This window comes from Arvicanthis niloticus, chromosome 4 (genome assembly GCF_011762505.2).
Source record: "Arvicanthis niloticus isolate mArvNil1 chromosome 4, mArvNil1.pat.X, whole genome shotgun sequence".
Classification (NCBI taxonomy): domain Eukaryota; kingdom Metazoa; phylum Chordata; class Mammalia; order Rodentia; family Muridae; genus Arvicanthis; species Arvicanthis niloticus.
In genome coordinates, this window is record NC_047661.1 from 87,134,620 (window position 1) to 87,154,618 (window position 19,999).

Below are 19,999 nucleotides of genomic sequence, written 5' to 3' on the forward strand. Positions count from 1 at the left end.
ATGATAGAGAGAAAGATAGTAGATGACCAGGCCAGTGGGCGATAGACATCTGAACATTACAGAAAGAATTCACTCATCTTCTGGCTCATTTTTAAATTTTATTTTGTGTGTGTAATTTTTATTTTTTTAATTTTCTGCATATGAATATTTTCTCTGCATGTATGTCTATGGACCACATGCATGCAGTACACCCAGAGGCCAAAGGAGAGAGAGGCAGGGCCCCTAACTAGAGACAGAAAGCACTGTTAGCAATCATGTGGGTACTGGAATTAAACACTGGTCTGCTAGAAGAACAGCCAGTGCTCCAAACCTCTGAGCCATCTCTTCAGCCCTCAAACTGGAGTTGACTAAAGCAGAATCAGTTCTCCAAGAACTGAAAGAATTTCACAATATTAAACAGCTTCCCTGAAAGGGGGGTGCATGGACATTAGAGAAAACACAAACAATAACTAACTGAGAGTGATGTAATATTCAATTCAGTTTTCCCGGGTAGAAAAGAATTAACCAAGAATGGAGGTCTCCGTGTCAGTAGAGCTCCAAAGCAAAAGAGACTCAGTAGAGACAATAGCCTAGAGACCTAATACTGACACAGCCGTGGCAATGCACAAGGTGGAGAGATCATCCCTCACAGAGATACAGCTCTTCACAGTTCCAAGCCCCAGCTTGCTTCAGTGAATGAGATTCCCAGCATGCCACAGTGAATGAGATTCCCAGCATGCCACAGTGAAGGAGATTCCCTGCCAGCACACTTTATCCTTTCACATGCTGACTGTCAATCAGTGGTTCTCAACCTTCCTAATGCTATGACACTTTAATACGGTTCCTCATGATGTGGTAACAACCCCCCCCCCCCCCAATCATAAGATCATTTTCGTTGCTACTTCACAACTGTAATTTTGCTACTATTGTTAGTTGTTAGAAAAAGTCCGACCGCAGTTCAGAACAGACCACTCCAGACCACACGGTTTCAAGGGGGAGGAGGTTTATTCGGGAGATAGGGCAAAGATGGGGAGAAGAAGGTGGAAGGATAAGAGAGAAGAGAAGTAGAGGCCGGCCATGACCACGTGGAGAGAGAGGAGGGGAGGGAGGGGACAGAGAGGCAAGAGGGTAAGAGAGAGAGAGGGTAAGAGAGTAAGAGATTAAGAGTAAGAGAGTGAGGAGGGGGCAAGCAGCCCCTTTTATAGTGGATCAGACCTACCTGGCGGTTGCCAGGTAACTGTGGAGGTGGAGTTTAGACAGAATGCTAACAACTATTATAAATCATAATATGCATGATATCTGATATGCAACCCCCCTCAAAAGGATCATGCCCCATAGGTTGAAAACCACTGCTCTAAAGAGCTTAATCCCTGCTGTGAAGGTCTCAGACTAGAACCAAGATATGTCAAAGCTGGTTTCAGAGCCTGGGAACACAGGCTCCGAGCTCAGACTGTTTGGAAGCAGCTGTGATGCTTGGCAAGGCCAAAGAGCAAAAGAGAAAGACACAACACAGGGCAAGTGTGTTTCAGGCTTTATTGTAGATGAGACAGGCCTGGGGCAGCTCCTCCACCAGGAATAGGCTGCACGAGCATTGACCATCTGGGTAATTCTAGGGAGCCTGAGTTCAGGACAGACCTCAAATCTCAGAAAAGGGTTGTATGGTTGGGTCAGGAGTTGGGGCTGACAAAGCTGCAGAAGGGAGCAGGAAGGAGAGAGAACCGGGAGCCACAGTGCAGAAGGGCAGGGTGCTGTCCCTACCCAGGGCCTGCAGGATCCAGTGTGGACAGGTCCTCCCTGTGCGTGCCAGCATGGCAGGGGCCTACTTGTTACACCAGTAGGCCATCTTTGAAAATATAGGTGTTGAGAGGTAGCGGCCACTCTTCATGTAGGCAGAGATCTTCTTTAGGCCCTGCAAATCGGAAAGGACACAGCAGGAGCTCAGCCCCACTCAGAGGAGCAGCCCCAGGGCAGGAACAGCCTTTGTCCTGGACTCCATGCTGGAGCACAGAGCAGCCTGCTTAGCTCCCAGCTCAGGCAAGAGAACTCTTCCATTCCCCATATCAAAGGGGAGACTGGATCCTGCATAAGCTGTTTTACACTCACTAAAAATTACAATATAGGTTCGGGGAAAAAAACCTATCCATCAGTCTTGCAAGATCAGTTAGCAGGAAGGAACCTGAAGTCCAAAGAGGCTGAGGAACTTCCTGACTCACACAGCTAGTGAAACAGGGCTGGATTCAGCCTGCTCAGGAGCAGCCTTCTGTGTGCTCTTGCTCTCTTGCTCACCCCCCACACACACACACACACATACCCACCTCCCACACACACATACCCACCACACACACATACATACCCACCCCACACTCACACATACCCACCTCCCACACACACATACCCACCACACACACATACATACCCACCTCCCACATACACATACCCACCCCCCCACACACATACCCACCTCCCACACACACATACCCACCCCACACTCACATATATCCACCACACACACATACCCACCCCACACTCACACATACCCACCCCACACTCACATACCCACCCCACACTCACACATACCCACCCCACACTCACACATACCCACCACACACTCACACATACCCACCACACACTCACACATACCCACCCCACACTCACATACCCACCCCATACTCACACATACCCACCCCACATTCACATACCCACCCCACACATACATACCCACCTCCCACACACACATACCCACCCCACACTCACACATACCCACCCCACACTCACACATACCCACCCCACACTCACACATACCCACCTCCCACACACATATACCCACCCCACACTCACACATACCCACCCCACATTCACATACCCACCCCACACTCACACATACCCACCCCACATTCACATACCCACCCCACACTCACACATACCCACCACACACACACACATACCCACCACACACACACACATACCCACTCCACACAACATACCCACCCCACACACACATACCCACCCCACACACACCCACACACATACCCCCCCACAGTCCAACACTCCCACACCCCCACAACCCTCCCCCCCCACACACACACACACTGCTTCTCTACCCCTCTTCAGCCCTCCTGAGGAGACCAGCTGTCTCTCTGCATGGACATGATCCTGTTCCTGGGGAAGCTCTTTCTAGCTCGTGTTACACACAGAGGAGGAATCTAACAGGACAAAGGAGGCAAAACTTGACTGCGTGTACTTAGGAAGACAGCCAAGCACCCCGTGACTCAGCAAATCATGCAAGAAAGGGAACAACAAGAGAACAGGCCAGGAAGAAAAGCTGAACAGGATTCTAATGAATTTCCTGAGAGAGGAGTTAATTATCTACCTGCTGCTCAGTCCACTCTCACTGCACTCTGGCTGTCCTCATCTCCATCCCTAATACAGGGACCACTCCATGTGACTGGAGGTTGCACTGTAAGCCATACACTAAGGAGAATACACAGACAATTCCAGAGGGTGCGCAGAGATCCACCACAGACAACACACACAAGCTAAGGTAAGGTGCTGCACTGTTTCTCCATCCACCCACCCCACAGTGGCGCCAACTCTTGCAGCTTCCCAGGATACTCAACCTGACCCAAGGCTGGGGGTTTCAGTGGGTGAATGCTTGTCTAGTAAACACAAGGCCCTGGGTTTAGCCCTCAGCTCTGGGGAGAGAGGGGTAGGACAAGGAAGAAGAGAGGGAGAAGAGACAGAGACAAAGATAGAATTAGCAGAGAAAGTGTATCCCTTGATGGAAAATGGTCACGGCCAACAGACTGCAGTTTGAAAAACCCTTGGGTCAATGCATCTAATTCCTAGATGTCTGAACAACCCCAGTCTGATGGAGGTGAGGTCCAGGCTGGGCTCAACAGCCCTGGGGAACATCAAAAACATCTTACAGTCTGGCTTTCCACAGCTCTCTGCTGACTCTGTCCCAAGATGGCAGCATTTTGCATGCCCCCTGGGGCCCAACATGAACCTCATATAGAGGAGAACGCCAGAGAATAATAGTGAAGAAAAAAAAATTGACCCCATTTCACAGACAGGCCCTATGACATGAAAGAGGAAAAGAATGTAAGGGAGAAAACAATGCACTGGCACATACTCAGGCTAAATGTCCCCCAACACGGAAGGCACTCACACCTCACACGTCTACTCAGTGAGGTACCACCTTCAGCCCTGGGCTTTCGGTGCTCTACAGATCAGGTCTGGAGCCCTGGGCTCTCAGTGCTCTGCAGATCAGGTCTGAACTTTCTTCCATCTGAATATGTCACATTAGTCCTGCCTGTCTCACTCTCCTAATGCTCTGCCTTGCCAGGGATCCTAGGCAGGAAAATGAGGTTGTTCAAGGGCCTGAAGCTTTTACTTGTGACTCAAAGCAGGGATAGTCATTGAATGCTGCCCCAGAACCCGGTAAAGCTGCAGGTGCAGAGACCTTGATTATGTGAGTACCCTCCATAGTACCAGGCTCCTTATCTGCTCAATGGGACTCAGAATCACATCAATCTTTTGGAATTTTGAAGGGATAAATATTGCCCAATACAGTTGTTTACGGAAAGCTCAGGAAATCCTGGTTATTTTCCTAGTCTTGGGACTAGAAAGCATCATGGATCTGAGAAAGAAGACAACCCAAGGGGAAGCAGGATCAGGGCATCACCTCGAAGCGGGCCAGGAAGTCCTTCAGGTTTGGGAAGGCGTCCAGGCACTTGGGCTCAAAAATACGGTACTGGTCAAGAATGTCATAAGCAAGGAAATCCACGTAGGTGACCTGCAGGAAGCCCAGGGTGAGTGCACTGGAATTTAGCACCTGGGAAGAATGGCGTCTCCTCCCCACCCCTCCCTTTACCTTGTCCCCTGCAAACCATGGCCGCTTGCCCAGGAACTCAGAGTAGAGCTTCATTTTCTCAGGGATGGCCTTCAAGAACTCTGGCTTCTGCTTCTCCTGAGGCAGAGAACAGCTGTCACCACCTGTAGTCAGAGGCTCCCCAGCAGAGAGGGCTTTACAATGGAACAGCCACCCTCCCAAGAATGGGCCAGCTCCCTGTCTAGGATTCCACTGAACACATCACTATTGTACTGGTGACAGAATTCATGTCGGAGGTGATGGACAGCCTGGCAGAAATTTCACACTGCCCCTGAACTCTGTCCCCACTGAGGTCCAAACCAGGTGCTGTGAGTCACACCCAGTATCTCCTGAGCACCTTGCGTGTTTGGGCCCCAGAGATCCAACGGAGCCACAGAAACAAAGGGCGCAAAGACGCCAGGAGAAGACAGTCACACTGGATTGATGGGGAAGCGTGAGAACAGATCAGATCATTGAAGGGTGCGCTTCAGTTTTGACCAGTGACTAATACTGAAAGGAAAAGGCATCAAAGTTCCTCTGGCTGACCCAGAGCTGCCTACTAGGAAGATGTCCTGGTTTTCTATTGTTACCTAAGACAATTCTTTCCCTGTGGGGAAAGAACTGGATAGATGTGTGAGGCCAGTGTAGACATAACTTACTTTCATCATCAAGGAGTATACTGGTGACTGTTGGTGCATGGGGGGTGGGGAGCAATGTTGATGCTAAGTATCTTTCTCAACCACTGCCCACCTTATTTCTGAGACAGGGTCTCTCACTAAATCTAGAGTTCAAAGACTGACTGGCCTCATTGCTCAGCAAAACCCAAGAACCCCTCCTAGGCTGCAACACTAGGGTGTTTTTATAGGACGCTAAGGATTCATACTGAACTGAAGCCTTCATGCTATGTAGCAGGTACTTTTACCAATAAAACAACTGCACATCCGCTAATTTCATCCTGGCGGCTTTTGGTATAAACACTGGGTAAGATGGCACACTGGAAGAGGTCAGTCTAGCAGAGATTTACAACTGTACTGAGTAACTTAGATCAACTGTTCACCAGCAGAATCTCAACCATATCCTAAGACTAGCAGGGATAGTTTCACAGTGTGGATGTGGGTTGCCAGGGTGATAACAGTAAGATCGGAAAGCTTGGAGAATCAGTAACATGGCTCATGACTGAAGGAAGATGCTACAGGTCCGAATGCAAGACTTGAACTCCTGCTTCTAACCCTGTCTGCCCCACCCCCCGGCCACTCACAAAGTCAGGGTTGTAACAAAGCATGATGAGCTGCATGCGGGTGTCCATGACCTGGTTCTCCACAATGTCTGCACGGATCCTCTCCTCCTCTGTCTCGCCGCCTGGAGCACACACAGCACACTCAGCATCCCAACCCAGCCAAGCTGAGGAGAGTCTCCGCCACTCCCCACCCTGCGGCCAGCCCCACTCACACAGGTGGTTTTTGCGAGCAAGGTAGCGCAGGATGGCATTGCTCTGGGTGATCTTGTGTGATCCATCAATTAAGTAGGGCAGCTGGATGAACAAGCAGGGACAGTCACATGGGTTATGGAGTACCTGAAACCTTTCCCTGGGTAAGGACAGACATGGGGCCCAGCACTCAGTGTGCCTCTGTGTTCATGCTGCCCACTGAATGGGAGAGCTGGGACACAGCCCATCACAGAAACACTGTGCAGCCAGCAGGGATGGAGCAGGTGAGCAGAAACACTGATCTCAAGCTCCCTCAGCCAGGCCAAGAAATGAGGTGAGGACACCAGGACTTCCCCAAACCTCCCCTTCCCTGTACCTACATTGGGAAAATCCAGGCCCAGCTTGAATTTCTCATTCAGCCACTGGCTTCTGTCAAAGTCTGGAGCTGTGGTGAACAAGAGGATGTCAAACGGAATCACCCAGTGTCCCACCCTATTACAGATATTCGACCAGTAGCAAGAACCCCTAAGTCAGAGAATCAGCAACCTGTTACATCGAGTCACTTTTCAAGATGGAGAAGGATCTCCATCTTGTTATTCAAACAACTGGCAATAAAAGGAACCTGGACCCAATATGACCCCAATAATGAATCCTGTCTAATTATAAATACAAATGGATCAGGAACTCCATCCTCAGTGTTCTACACTGAAAAACCAAACTGCACCCTCAAAGAAGTTTCTAGAAGCAGCAGCCTCTCGCTTCAGCTAGAGGGAGACTAGCAAGGCTAAATACCAGGAAGTCTAGGCATAGTTTGATAGGCAAGAGGGAAACAGGTATCTAACCAGAAAGGTGTCATTACCGTCTCCCATGGTGTATTTCTTCTCCTCATAGCTTGAGTCTGTGTATTCCAGGAGCAGGCGGATCGGATGTGTTAGCTGGAAAAGAGGACCAGAGACAGAGGTCAGAAATTGTGGGGACTTCACCCGTTGAGACCTCCCACACTCTACAAACGCAGCCACCCCGCGCGGACATGTGCACACTACATACATGTGCACACCACACACATACGCGCGCGTACACACACACATACACACACACAGAGCCACCCGAGTATGTAAGCTCCTGAGCGCAGAGAGCAGCAGGCAGACGATTCTAGCGAGGCCAGAGGCGTATCCGCTGTTAGAAGGGCCCCTGCTGTTAAGAACTTTCTGCTTCACATCCCAGTCCCACCCTCCAAGTGGACCCCTCTCTCACTCCTCGGACGTTCCAGTATCCCAGTATCATAGGCATGGTGCTGGTGCTGTGGTCTTCTCAAACTGGCTTCAGCAGGATTGACCTGTGTGTTTTGAGTTATGATTTTTATATAGACTATCAAAGAAACGTGGGCTGGACAGAACAGCGGGTCCCTCCCAAGCCTGCACCAATCCTAAGTAGACACTCCCCTTCCCAGGTCTGTAACCAGAGCTGCAGACCCTAAAGCGGAAAGCAGAAGGCCACACCCCCTCCGGGAGAGGCGGGGTTAAGATTCTTAAGCCGCCTCTGCCTTAGGATTCTGTTTTTGCACACCCTGAAAGCAGAATCTGCTCGCCTGCTCCCTAAACACTCTTAGCTGAATGCTCCCGAGACTAGCTAGCACTTTCCCTGGAGACAGGCCAGACAGCGAAAGAACATGGGTGGGTGTTCTCCCGCCTTCCTTTCTTTTGCAGAGCTCGGTTTTCACACCCAGACTGTGGGAATCTGTCATTGGGGAGGCTCAACTCTCTGCCTAAAGACAAAAAAGCGAGCCTCCGACCTGAGGGTTTAATGTAGAGTCAGAGAAAGGACTCTGCCAGTCTGACAGCTACTGGATTTTTGTGCACACAGCCTCAAGTTACAGGAACAGTCGGTGACATGGAAACAACCCCAGGGCAGAGATAAGCAGGTCTCCGTATTTTCCTTTGGGAGTTTTGGGAACCCAGTCCTTCTGCTACAAGTTATTAAAAACTAATAGGTCTTTTGGCCGTGTTTATGAATCTAAGTTCAAGAACCAATCACAGAGGGACCATAAGTCTGAAGCAAGCCACAGCTGTGGACAACAGTCAGCTGACAGAACCCAGCAGAGCACAGGGAGCAAAGAGCCTGTACCTGGGGGTGTGCCATAGAGGGGGAGAGAATGTGTCCCAAGAGACTTACTTTCAACAAGAGGATGCTGTACACATGGGATCCTGTAACACTTTGCACAGGACACAAGGAGCTCAAAGCTAGACCCTCAGCTGTCCACATCCCGGGCTCCTGACATGTGTTTGTATATGACAGGGTGGCTCAAATGACCTTTCAGGTTACCCTGGGATATATGTCCTGTAGTATAACCTTCACAAGGACAATGTCCTACCAAGAACACTGTCCCATCTGTCTACTTCCTTCCTTGTCAGCAAGAGACTCTTTCATAACCAAGAGGCTTGTGGTTAATTGACTTTAGTTACCTGACATCACCTCATTTACAGACACCAGATATAATGAAAAACAAATGACAGAAGAGGAGACTAAAATGAGTTGACAAGTCAAAGGGCAAGGCTGCTGCTCTGCAGAAAGTACATTTGGGGATTAAGTCATCCTTTACTAGGACGATGGGATATGAAGCCAGCAAATCATGTTACCCACATAGGGGGTGTGCAGTGAAGGTGCAGGGGACAACAGAGACCATCTTATCCTGGGACATTAGAGAAGCCACATGTTCTGCAGGTCTCAGTGGGGATGCAAGCAAAGAGACCATGCCACTGGGGCTCACAGTGCCTGTGGCAAATGCCGCCTTAGCATTTGGACATGTCCACCTGCCCACTTCAGGTTCTCAGAATGTCCATGGTCAGAAAGTAACCAGAGGCCTCAATACTCAGAGTTAAGCTTGCAAACAGAGACCATGCTATTCGTACATGCATGAAACTTCCTGGTTCCATGAGCTCCTATGATTTAGATCTTTAATCACTTGCTATTCTAAGGGTTATTATACATGTTGAGCTCAGAAAATTTCTGGATTTCATCTGAAACTGAAAGATGATTTTTAGGTATTGAGATGAATTATTACAATAAGTTTGAAAGACAGTAAAAGAACATTGAAACAGTCCTTACATGAAACAGAAATTGTACCATAGTGTTCATCTAATTTGTTTCTTCCTTTATTAAACATTATTTCTCCATTATTAAAATTGCATCTCTAGCACAGAGGCCCCATGGATAAGAAGGCCCTTCCTGTTGACTGAACTGACTGGTAAAGACCACAGGTTTGGTGGGAACGACAGGGAGATAATTTACAAGTATGAATGAGGCACACTAGCTTATTTTCATGCACTATGGGATCTAGAGAAGGGCCGTGGAAGAAAGGAGAAGGAATCCATGCTGTCCAGGACAAGGACTCAGAGGGCCTGGGAAGGGAGCCAGAGTCCTGGAGCCCTTCAGAGGACAGAATAGCTCTGCAGACAGGGATAAGGGCTAGGACAGCAAGTCCTCAGTGCAGGGGCCCCAGAGTCCAAGAGCATCATCCCTTTGAATGAGAGAGGTCCCTGAAAGGCATCAGGAACAGTGGGGACTGGGGACATGGAGATATCTGCAGCTAGGAGTCACAACCAGTGCTGTCCTGGAGAATTTAATCCCAGTGTTGACCACTGATCCTCTGGATGTCTGTGTGACTGTCACAAGTTCACAGTGCAGCCAGCCCTAGTGTCTTAAAAGGACACTGTGCAGGAAAATCTAAATGTATTGAAGGAAAATTGGCTTATAATCTGTAGTAACATCTGAGATGGTTTCCATAGTTCCTTCCAGGCCTAATGGGTGACATTCAAATGGTCCATGCAAATTCGCAGAATTCTACAAATAATGGCTTCAAAATTTTTAAAACCCTACAGGATAAGTAAGTGCCAACAAATAAACTAAGTGTTCTCTGCCTCATGGAGACTCTCTGAAAGTCTCTTACATGCTGACTGTTGATCAGTGGTTCTCAAACTTCCTAACGCTGTGGTCCTTTAATACAGTTCCTCATGTTGTAGTGACCCCCACCCTCACTCCATAAAATTATTTTACTGCTACTTTATAACTGTAATTGAACTACTGTTATGAATGGTAATACAATTATCTGATATGTGAGATATGTGCTATTTAACCCCAAAGGGGTTGCAAGCCACCAGTTGAGAACCACTGCTTAGATAAAGCCAGTATGGAGAAGGTATGCTATATTTTCTCATTTCTATAAGAAATAATGAAATGAATATGACCATGTCCCAGACATGGCCAGCTCAAATCTGAGACAAAGAAATAAGAAAGGAAGGGATGGAGGGGAAAAGAGAGGGAGGAAATGTTGGGATAGAGGGAAAAGAACGAGAGAAGAGAGGACAGATGGAGTTAAAAGAGAAAGAGACAAAGACTTTAGTTTAAATGTATTAAGGTTGTAAAGTGCCAGTAAAGCAGCTAAGTTTGTTGTAAAATAAAATCATAGAAAACAAAAAATTACACAAAGAGGAAAAATACTGAAACATTCTTCAGTGTGCATGAGAACCAGGAAAACTTATACCATAAAACATTAGCAAAACTGACAGAGCAAAACTCCAACACCAATAACAAAAACAACAAACCAGAAGGAAATTCCAGGGGCTGGAGAAATGGCCCAAGTGGTAGAGAGCTTGCCAAACATGCATGAAGCCTTGGAATCAATCCTGAGACCATCATAAACCAAGCATGGTGGTGCTCACCTCTAATCTCAGCACTCGGAGGCTGGGGCTGAGTGACCAAAGGACACTCAAGGTCATCTTCAGCAACACAGCAACGTTGAGTCCAGCCTGGGATAGAAGACCTTACTCAACATGGGAAGACTCCAAGTTAGTACACATCGGGAGACAGGATAAAACAATTATAAATCTGAACAAATAATTTCAAAATTGAGGATACATTTTTCCATAGATGCATATGAATGCTTTAACCCACTGCATCTAATAAATGCAACAGAATATGGATAAAAATTTAAGAAATGAGTGAGGTAATGATGCATACTGGTAATGTTTTTCCAGGCACTGGTTTCCAGAAACTGGCTGTACAAAACTACAAACCTGCCTTAAACTTGTGTTGCACCAGTTGTCAGGAACAATACGGATCAGGCATGAATGGTCACCTGGGAGGCATCACAGAGAGGATGGTTGTAACTTACTGTCCATTCTCAGCCTAAATCCCCACCTACGCATAACAGAGAAAGTGTACTGTAACTTGGTAAAAAATCATTCTTCCAGAGCATAATAGAGTCACCCATGAGGAAGGGGGAGTCAGAAGGAAGGCAAGGGTATGTGAACAAATGGAACAGCTGGAGCCCAAGGCGGGAACTAGACCCTCTTACAGGGTGCTTTGAACACACCAGATATCACAGTGCAGAAATGGACACCCACTCAAGAATCTTTCAAAAGCTGTCCGACCATGATCCCTGGTCAGGAGGGAACCTGAGGCACAGAAGGCTTAAGCAACTTTTTTCTTTCCACACAGCTAGTCAGTGGGACAGGGCCCCAGTCAGACTGGCTCTGTCAGCGGTGAGGTCCCTGGCTCCTGTCGGTGGTGAGGCTCATGTCTTGTGAAGGACTCCATCCCTCTCTCTTCATATGTATAGACATGTTCGTGGTTCACAGCTAAGCTTTTTCTAGCCTGTGTTTGCACACAAGTCAAACCTCCAATAGGACGAAGGGGTCTAACAGATCAGTGTAGAACAAAAGAGATCTTATCCTGTGATCAAGCATGAGAAAGTCCTGGCCAGCAGATCCAGGAAGAAAACCTCATCAGGGCCGCCATCAAGTCCCTGAGAGCAGAAAGTTCAAGCTCCCGACTTGGGGAGCCCGGAGGTCAGTCTCACTGAACCGAAACTGACCTGCTCCCTAGTGGACCAGTCAGGATAACAGCTATGTATATTCCAGTCTATTTCAGGACAGTGCGTGTCAAATAGCTTCTAAAGAGACAGGAGGGGGTGGGGGCGGGGGTGCGCTGGTGAGATGACTCAGCAGTTAAGACCACTGACTGTTCTTCCAGAGGTTCTGACCTCATGGTGGCTCACAACCATCTGTAAGGAGATCTGATGCCCTCTTATGGGGTGTTTACATATAATAAATAAATAAAAACCTTTGGGCAGGAGGGAGCAGGGCTGGAGCGAGTGGGGCTGGAGTGAGAGGGCACAGACCTTGGCTCTTCCTTCCCTCTTCCATCCTTCTTCTCTCCCCACAACCATGCCAGTTCTTGCACAATGAGAACTAGTTGCAAAATCAGTAACGAAGTAGGTTGTGTAGGAGTTGAAAAAAAGTTAGTGGTTTATCTGAGAGACAGCTCCCCAGCACCCAGTAGGTACCACATGCACTCAGAGTCTGAAATCTCCCTCTCCCCCCTCTCTGTTTCTGTCTCTCTGTCTCTCTCTGTGTGTGTCTGTGTGTGTCTCTTGTGTGTGTCTCTGTGTGTATGTGTGTCTCTGTGTGTGTGTCTCTGTGTGTGTGTCTCTGTGTGTGTGTCTCTGTGTGTCTGTGTGTATGTGTGTCTCTCTGTGTGTGTGTGTGTGTCTCTCTCTCTCTGTGTGTGTGTGTGTGTGTGTGTGCCTATGTGTTGCTCTTACTATCTCTTTCCTACCCTCAGTCTCAGGATGAGGACATCTCTACCTGTCCCACTGTACCTGATACCAGAGGATCATGGTGTGAAAATAAGAATCTGTCCCATTCTGTGTGCTACAGAAGAATGTACGTGATAGTCAGGTGTCTGTTACTTAGACAAGGTAGGAGACGAAGTTAGTCCAAATGAGAAAATATTTATTCTGTCTCATGGTCTCAGAACTTTCAGTCCATGATCTCTTGGCTCCATGATGGGAAAGAACATTTACTGCAAGGAGACAGTGTTGGAGAAAAGCTGCTCACCACACAGTGTGAAGAAGCCAAGAGATGAAAGGGAAAGGTTATAATATACCCCTCAGCCATGCCCACCCCTAACATCTACTTCCTCCTACTAGGGCCGCCCCCTTGGATTTCCACCACCTCTCAATAGCCTTTTATTAATCCACAACTACACCACAGCATTTGTGGGTCATGGCCTCATGATCTAGTCACCTCTTAAAGGCCTACCTTCCAATACTGTTACACTGAGAACAATGCCTTCACTCAATACATAAACCTTTGAGGGATATCTTAGTCAGGGTTTCTTTTCTTTTTTTTAAATTTTTATTTTATGTGCATTGGTGTTTTGCCTGCATGTAGAACTGTGTGATGGTGTCAGATCTTGAAGTTACTGACAGTTGTGAAGCTGCCATGTGGGTGCTGGGAATCGAACCCCAGGCCCTCTGGAAGAGCAGAGTCATCTCTACAGCCCCCACCACTAGTCAGGGTTTCTATTGCTGTGATAAAATGTCCTGACCAAAAGCAACTTGGGAAGGAAAGGGTTTATTTTGTCTTATAATATTTCATCTCTGAAGGAAGTCAGGACAGGAACTCAAAAGGCAGAAACCTTGAGGCCCACTTACTGTCTTTCTTCCCGTGCTTACCCAGCCTGCTTTCCTATAGAGGCCAGCACCACCATCCCAGGGATAGCAACCCCCCCCCCCACACACACACACACAACAATGGCCTAGACCTTCCCCAACTAATTAAGAAAATGCCCTACAGGTTTGCCTAACACAATCTTAAAGAGGCATTTTTTCAACTGTGGCTTCCTCCTCTCTGATGACTAGCCTGTGCTAAATTGACTAGCCACAAGGACAATTCAAATCCACACTTTATCATGAAGAAGGAGATAAAAAGAAATTACCACACAAGATGATCAAGATACAGTCCTTAAGAAAGGACAGTAGATAGTTAGACCTAGGACCAAGCACAGCCTGGAAAGTCAGTGCTTCCCAGTGGGGCTCTAACAGGATATGGTTCTCTGAAGATCATCTGTGTCCATGAACATATATTAATCAATTTCCTTATCTTTGTGACAAAAACAACTAACACAGACAACACATTTTTAATGTGTCTCATGAATTAATTTATCAATCAATTAATTAATGCTTGTTTATTGGGAGGAGGAAGCACATGTACTACGAGAGCAACTTCTTGGAGTTAGTTCTCTCCAGTATGTGAGTCCTGAGAATCACGCTTGGGTTGTCAACTTTGGCAGCAAGTGCCCTAATCCACTGAGCCATCGCAGTGATCCCAAGAGATTATGTATTTGGTTCACAGATTCGGAGAGATTTCCATCATGGCAGCAGGAGCATCTCTCTTCCTTTGACCTTGTGCCTGGGACACACTGGCCACTCCCAAGAATTAATAACACCTTTAATTTCCCAAGGAGGGTCTCCAGATACTCTGGGTTCTGTTTCTTCTGAGGCCAAAAACAGCAGTCATCAATCTCATGCACAACCTCCCTGGTTGTCTTTGCAGGGATGTGCAGGCCCCAGCCGGGCAGCGTGAGCAGCCATCTTCCTGAGCCTGGGCTTGGGTTATGGTAGAAGCTTCAACACATCAGCATTGGCTGGACTTCAGGTGAAGCTGATGTCTATAGGAGTGATGGGGCGCTATTCGAATCCGGTTACCTGTGGGGCGACTGGACTCACTGGGAGAATCCGTAGCTGAGGACACGGCAACAGCTTCTGGCTACCATCGGATTGCAGTAGCAGCTCATCAAAGAGGAATCTGAACTTGAATTCAGTGCAGCTGATTGTACAGCTGGGTCTTGATATCCTGAGCATCAGGATCTGCGACCCCCAGTCGATCTCGAGGTCCATCAACCGTACCCTGGAGGCAAGCTTTCTCACGGCAGGACACAGGTTGCAGAGGCTGGAAATACTCTAGTTTCCCAGCTGATCCCCTGCTGAGATTGGAGACTGCTGCACTGCTGAAGATAAAGCATTTTTATTTTGTTTCTAAAACACCTATCACTGTTGTCAGGCATGGCTAGCATCCTTTCACGCCTGGGTAACAGCCGGGGGCAGAACTCACCCTTGCCACCTTGGGCTCATTCCATGCTGAGGTCCCTGGGGAGGAGTCTTGGTCCTTTAATGGCCAGCATGGCAGGGAGAAACATGAGGTTGTTCTCTGGGAGGGCAGAGCCAGCCGAGGGGGAAGAAACCTTTGAAAACTGGCTGAGCCAAGTAACTGGGGTGCTGCCTGATTGGCATATGCCTGAGGAGGAAAAGGTCAGACGCCTAATGAGAACTCTCAGAGGCCCTGCCCGGGAGGTCATGCGTTTGCTCCAAGCTGCTAATCCCAGCCTAGATGTACAGGATTTTTTGCGGGCAATGAAGCTGGTCTTTGGGGAGTCTGAGAGCAGTGTGACAGCCCACAGTAAATTTGTTAACACTGTTCAGGAACATGGAGAGAAACCATCCCTCTAGGTGATCCACTTAGAGGTGCAGCTGCAGAATGCTATCCAGGCAGGGGCATTTGCTGAGAAAGAGGCAAACCAGGCTCGCCTGCACCAGCTCCTGGTAGGGGCTGAGATGAGTACAGACCTTCGATTCAGGCTTAAGAATCTTCTCCGGGTATATGCAAACGAGCCCGAGCGCCTTCCCAATTTCCTGGAGTTAATCAGGATGATAAGGGAGGAAGAGGAATGGGAGGAAACTTTTATTAATCCTAAGCGGCCCAGGTCTGAGTCAGTGATGGACAGGGCACTCAGCCCTATGGCATTTCAGAGCCCCCCACCAATAATGATCAGCAGTATTGACTGCAATGTGATAGAGATAGATGACTCTCCTGATGATTCAGATGAGGATATGATCTTGGTGGAGCCTGAGGACCCACCACTGCCATCCTCAAGTGGCTCTTCCTTCCTAGGCAGGGCTGTATCTGAGGACCAAGTGCTGGTCATTTAGTCCCCTAACATTTTTGAGATCCAGGGTCCTTCCACCAGTAGTGGTGCTGGGAGAAAGAACAATCCTTTTGGGGAGGTGCGCAGAACCAGGAAGCGCAAACATATAGCCCATTGTTCCCACTGTGGTGAGGAGGGCTGTTGTGCGTGCCTCCCGCGTCCCCTTTTCACCCGTGGAAGAGAAACACGAGAGGCAGAATTCGGGTAGTTACCACAGCGAGGCTTTACTCTTAACAGCAAAAAGATGCGGAAGGGGTGAAGACAGGAAGAGGCCCAGCTTAAATACACCCTAGAGTGACGTATTCACTTCTGATTGGCTGTTCACTCATCACCCAATATTCTGCCTCGGGATTGGCCAGTGACTTTGGTGCGCTTTCTGCCTTTGCAGCTGTGCAGTTAGTTACTTGTTTACTTGTGGGAGGACAAGATGCCCGCACCATCTTGGAATGGCAAATGCTGACATGCTCACTACGGCTCCCAACAGAGGGCCACACAAAAGAAGCCTGTGACAATGAGAATGACAAGGGCCAGGTTTTTGAGAATCTGATCATCACCCTGCAGGAGCTGACACATACAGAGGAGAGAGCAAGGGGAGCCCCCGGAGAACCCATTGGCTTCTGTGAACCACAGTAAGATGCTACTCTCCAGCCTTAAGTTAACCCTTACCTGTATTAAATGTTTAATGGTAGAAAAGTTGGGGGGACAAACTTCTAATTGCATGAACAAATCCGCAAAGTGGCTTTCTTTTGGGGTGGAGAAAGGGTCTTGAATACCAGTATAGTAAAGAGAAGTGGCCTGATTATGATCTTGTTCCCTTTCCCCGCTGCCTAGCAGTCTATTTTCTGTGTGAAGCTAGCTCCTTGGTGGCTTTATTCTCTTTATGAAAGTGGTCTTGTTCATTGTTCAATCTTCAAGTAAGAAAATTATTAAAAAGTACAAATTCCCCAGAATTCTCTACCCTGTGCAAAAATTGTCAGCCCTTTGGTGCCTATCCTTCTAAATATTTCTCTATTATCTATGTTCCTAGATTAGATATATATATACAAAAGTGATCAAATAGAAGTGTTGTTCTATATGCTGTATTTTTTCACCAAAATGTGTGCTGTGGCCTTCTTTGTCAATAAATATATACATGTCAGCATCTAAAAAAAAAAAAAAAAAAAAAAAGAAGTGATGGGAAACCAAGGAGGAATACAGTACCGTCAGCCTGCCATGGCGATGCACTTAAGTAACACCACTCAGGTGGGTGAGCTAGGAAGACTGCAGTGAGTTTGAAGCCTATATAGTGGTCTCAAGACCAGCATGGGATGCAGTGTGTCTCATCAACAACATGACTAAAGAAATGGCTCAGCCATTAAGACACTGGCTACTCTTGAAGGTGTCCAGAGTTTGGTTCCCAGCACTTACATGGGATGGCTCACAATACCTGTAACACCAGGTCCAGAAGATCTGACCACTTCTTCTTGCCTCTTTGAGAACCCATAAATATGTGCATACAACACACACACACACAAATAAATCTTTAGAGACAATACTTTAATCTGAAAAAAAAAAAAAAACCAGCACAACAAAAATAAAACAAAACAAAAAAGACAAAAGATACCAAGACCCTGTCCCTGTGTATGTTACCACCAATGCAAACTCTCTCCTGCTGGCTAAGCCCAGGAGGCTGTGAATGCCTGATTGCATCCCACAGTGGACAGGATGAGAAAGCAAGGCACTGAAATTGGCCTGCAAAGGTCAAGAGCTTTATCCAGTAAGATGTCAGAAGAATGAAAGAAACATCTGGGGCGAGTTCTATAAAGCCAAGGAGTAACTGAGGCCAAAAGGAGGGAAGGAGAGGAACAGAGGTTCTTTTGACCCTAAAAACAGTGTCATACACTAGTGCAGCAGACTGGAAGGCAGACAGTGGTTTTCTGAGCTACCTGATTCATGTGGATGTGAGAGGGACTGCACCAGGTGAGGCTTGCAGAGTTCACAAATCAGGGTGCCGTGACAATCTAACAACCTGAAGTTCTGGCTCTCACTGATTGAGCCTGTCTGACCCTGAAATGCACGGGCAGCATGAATCAGCTAGACTGAAGCCGGTGGCCGGGGCCAAGGCCAAAGCCAGAGGTAAAGAGAGTTCAGGACAGGACTTTATTCTCTGGGAACTGGAGGTCCACTCTGGGAAGGACAGACACTGTCTTGAGATAGGTGGGCCTGGATAACAGTGCTCACTTGATACAGGGGTTTGCAAAGTCAGTGGCACCAACATAGGGAGTGACCTGGATTGTAACAAGGAGTTCAAACAGGAAACAGGACCTGGGTTCAAAGGAACCCAAGAGTCCTGACCCTGATCAGCCTGGTTCATCCCCAGTTCAAGGCACTAGATAAGTCAGAAAAGTCTCAAAGAAAGATGGACAGGCACTGAGGAGGACCCCAACTTTGGGGTCACTGGACCCCTTAGATATGAGTGTGTGTGTGTGCACACGCGCGTGTGTGTGCATACTCACAAAAGATGAGCTGAGTGTTCTTAGTTAATATTTGGTCAATTTGATACAGACTAGAGTCGTTTGAGAAAGGGACTCTCAATTCAGAAAATGTCCACATAAGATTTGCCTGTAAGGCAAGCCTGCAGTGCATGGTTTTGTTTAATGATTGCTGTGAGTGGGGGTGGTGCCACCTTTTGGGCAGGTGGTCCTAGATGGTATAAAACAGCAAGGTGAGCAGAGTGAGCAGGACTCCTCCCCGCTTCTGCTGCAGTTCCTGGTTCCAGGTTCCTGCCCTGATGCCCTTATCTGATAGGCTGTAATGTGGAAATGTATGCCAAGGCCCACCCCCAGCCAAGTTGCTTTGATCATGGTGGTTTATCATGCCTATAAAAGCTAAGTAAGACAGCAAGTGGCTAAGATATCCCTGTACTTTCGATTCACAATTTTCTAGCAACTGGTGATATTGAACAATTTTTATATGCTCATTGGCTAGGAAAATGTCTACTCAAGTCTATTGTCCACATTTGAATCCAATCATTCGCTAATGTTGTGGCTACTTGCTTGTGAATAATAGTCTCTTGGAACACATTAATTTCCCTGTGCTTTATTGTGTCTGTTGTGGGGGAGGGTGTTGGTTGGTTTTGTTTGAGACAGGATCTGTCAACATAGCAGTGCTATTCTGGAATTCACTACATATACCAGGTTGGTCTCACACTCACAGAGACCCTCCTAACTCTGCCTCTGGAGTGCTAGAACTAATGATGTGCACCAGAAGCAGCACCACAGCCAGCGCTCGATTGTTGCTTCTCCATTCTAATTGCAGGGTTGAGGGCTGCAGTGAAGAGAGTATGGTCTGCAAAGCCTAAGTACTGGCCTCTCATGGGGAGCGTTAGCCAACCTCTGTTCTAGGTCCATGTCTACTTCGGTGTCCTTTGGTAATTTTATCCTCTCTACTCAACATTATCAGAGTGCCTCTCTTGACTTCACTACATCCTTTCCAGCTTATCTTCTTTGTCTTTTAGTTAAAATTTAACAAACGTTGGCTGAAATAATGTGAACTTACCAGTTTCACAAACATTTCACTTTTATGAATTTTTATCTTATGATCTTTAACTTTAGTTCCTCATTTATTTCAGCAGGCCTGCCTGTTCCTTGACTGCAACAGGCAGCAGCAGGCAGGGGGCATGGAGACAACACCCATCGGGGCTCTCATCCAGATGTGCTACCGGGTACAGGTAGGTCGCAGGCACTGCCTGGCAAAGGTCAGACACTATGATCCAGCCCCTGGCATAGGAACATGCTCAGTAGATACTTCTGCAATGTGTCCAAGTCCTTCATGGACAACTTGATGCAAAGTGTCCACAGCATCTTTGACCATACACTGTGGCACTGGAGCCCCACACACCAGGCCTGTCCATTCCTGAT

At 47.6% G+C, this 19,999-nt stretch overlaps 1 protein-coding gene and 1 pseudogene across 1 annotated transcript; one reads left to right on the forward strand and one right to left on the reverse strand.

Moving 5' to 3' along the window:
- Positions 1 to 1,498: 1,498 nt before the first annotated feature.
- On the reverse strand, positions 1,499 to 7,694 carry LOC117706587 (glutathione S-transferase Mu 1). Its single transcript, XM_034499438.2, has 8 exons — positions 7,530 to 7,694; positions 7,135 to 7,210; positions 6,656 to 6,720; positions 6,299 to 6,380; positions 6,108 to 6,208; positions 4,853 to 4,948; positions 4,664 to 4,774; positions 1,499 to 1,888 (listed from the first exon to the last, which is right to left on the reverse strand). The coding sequence occupies exons 1-8, from the start codon at positions 7,563 to 7,565 to the stop codon at positions 1,799 to 1,801; spliced, it is 657 nt and encodes a 218-aa protein (XP_034355329.1). The 5' UTR covers positions 7,566 to 7,694; the 3' UTR covers positions 1,499 to 1,798.
- Positions 7,695 to 14,746: 7,052 nt separating this feature from the next.
- Positions 14,747 to 16,959, forward strand: LOC117706594 (zinc finger CCHC domain-containing protein 12-like; annotated as a pseudogene).
- The last annotated feature ends 3,040 nt before the right edge of the window (positions 16,960 to 19,999 follow it).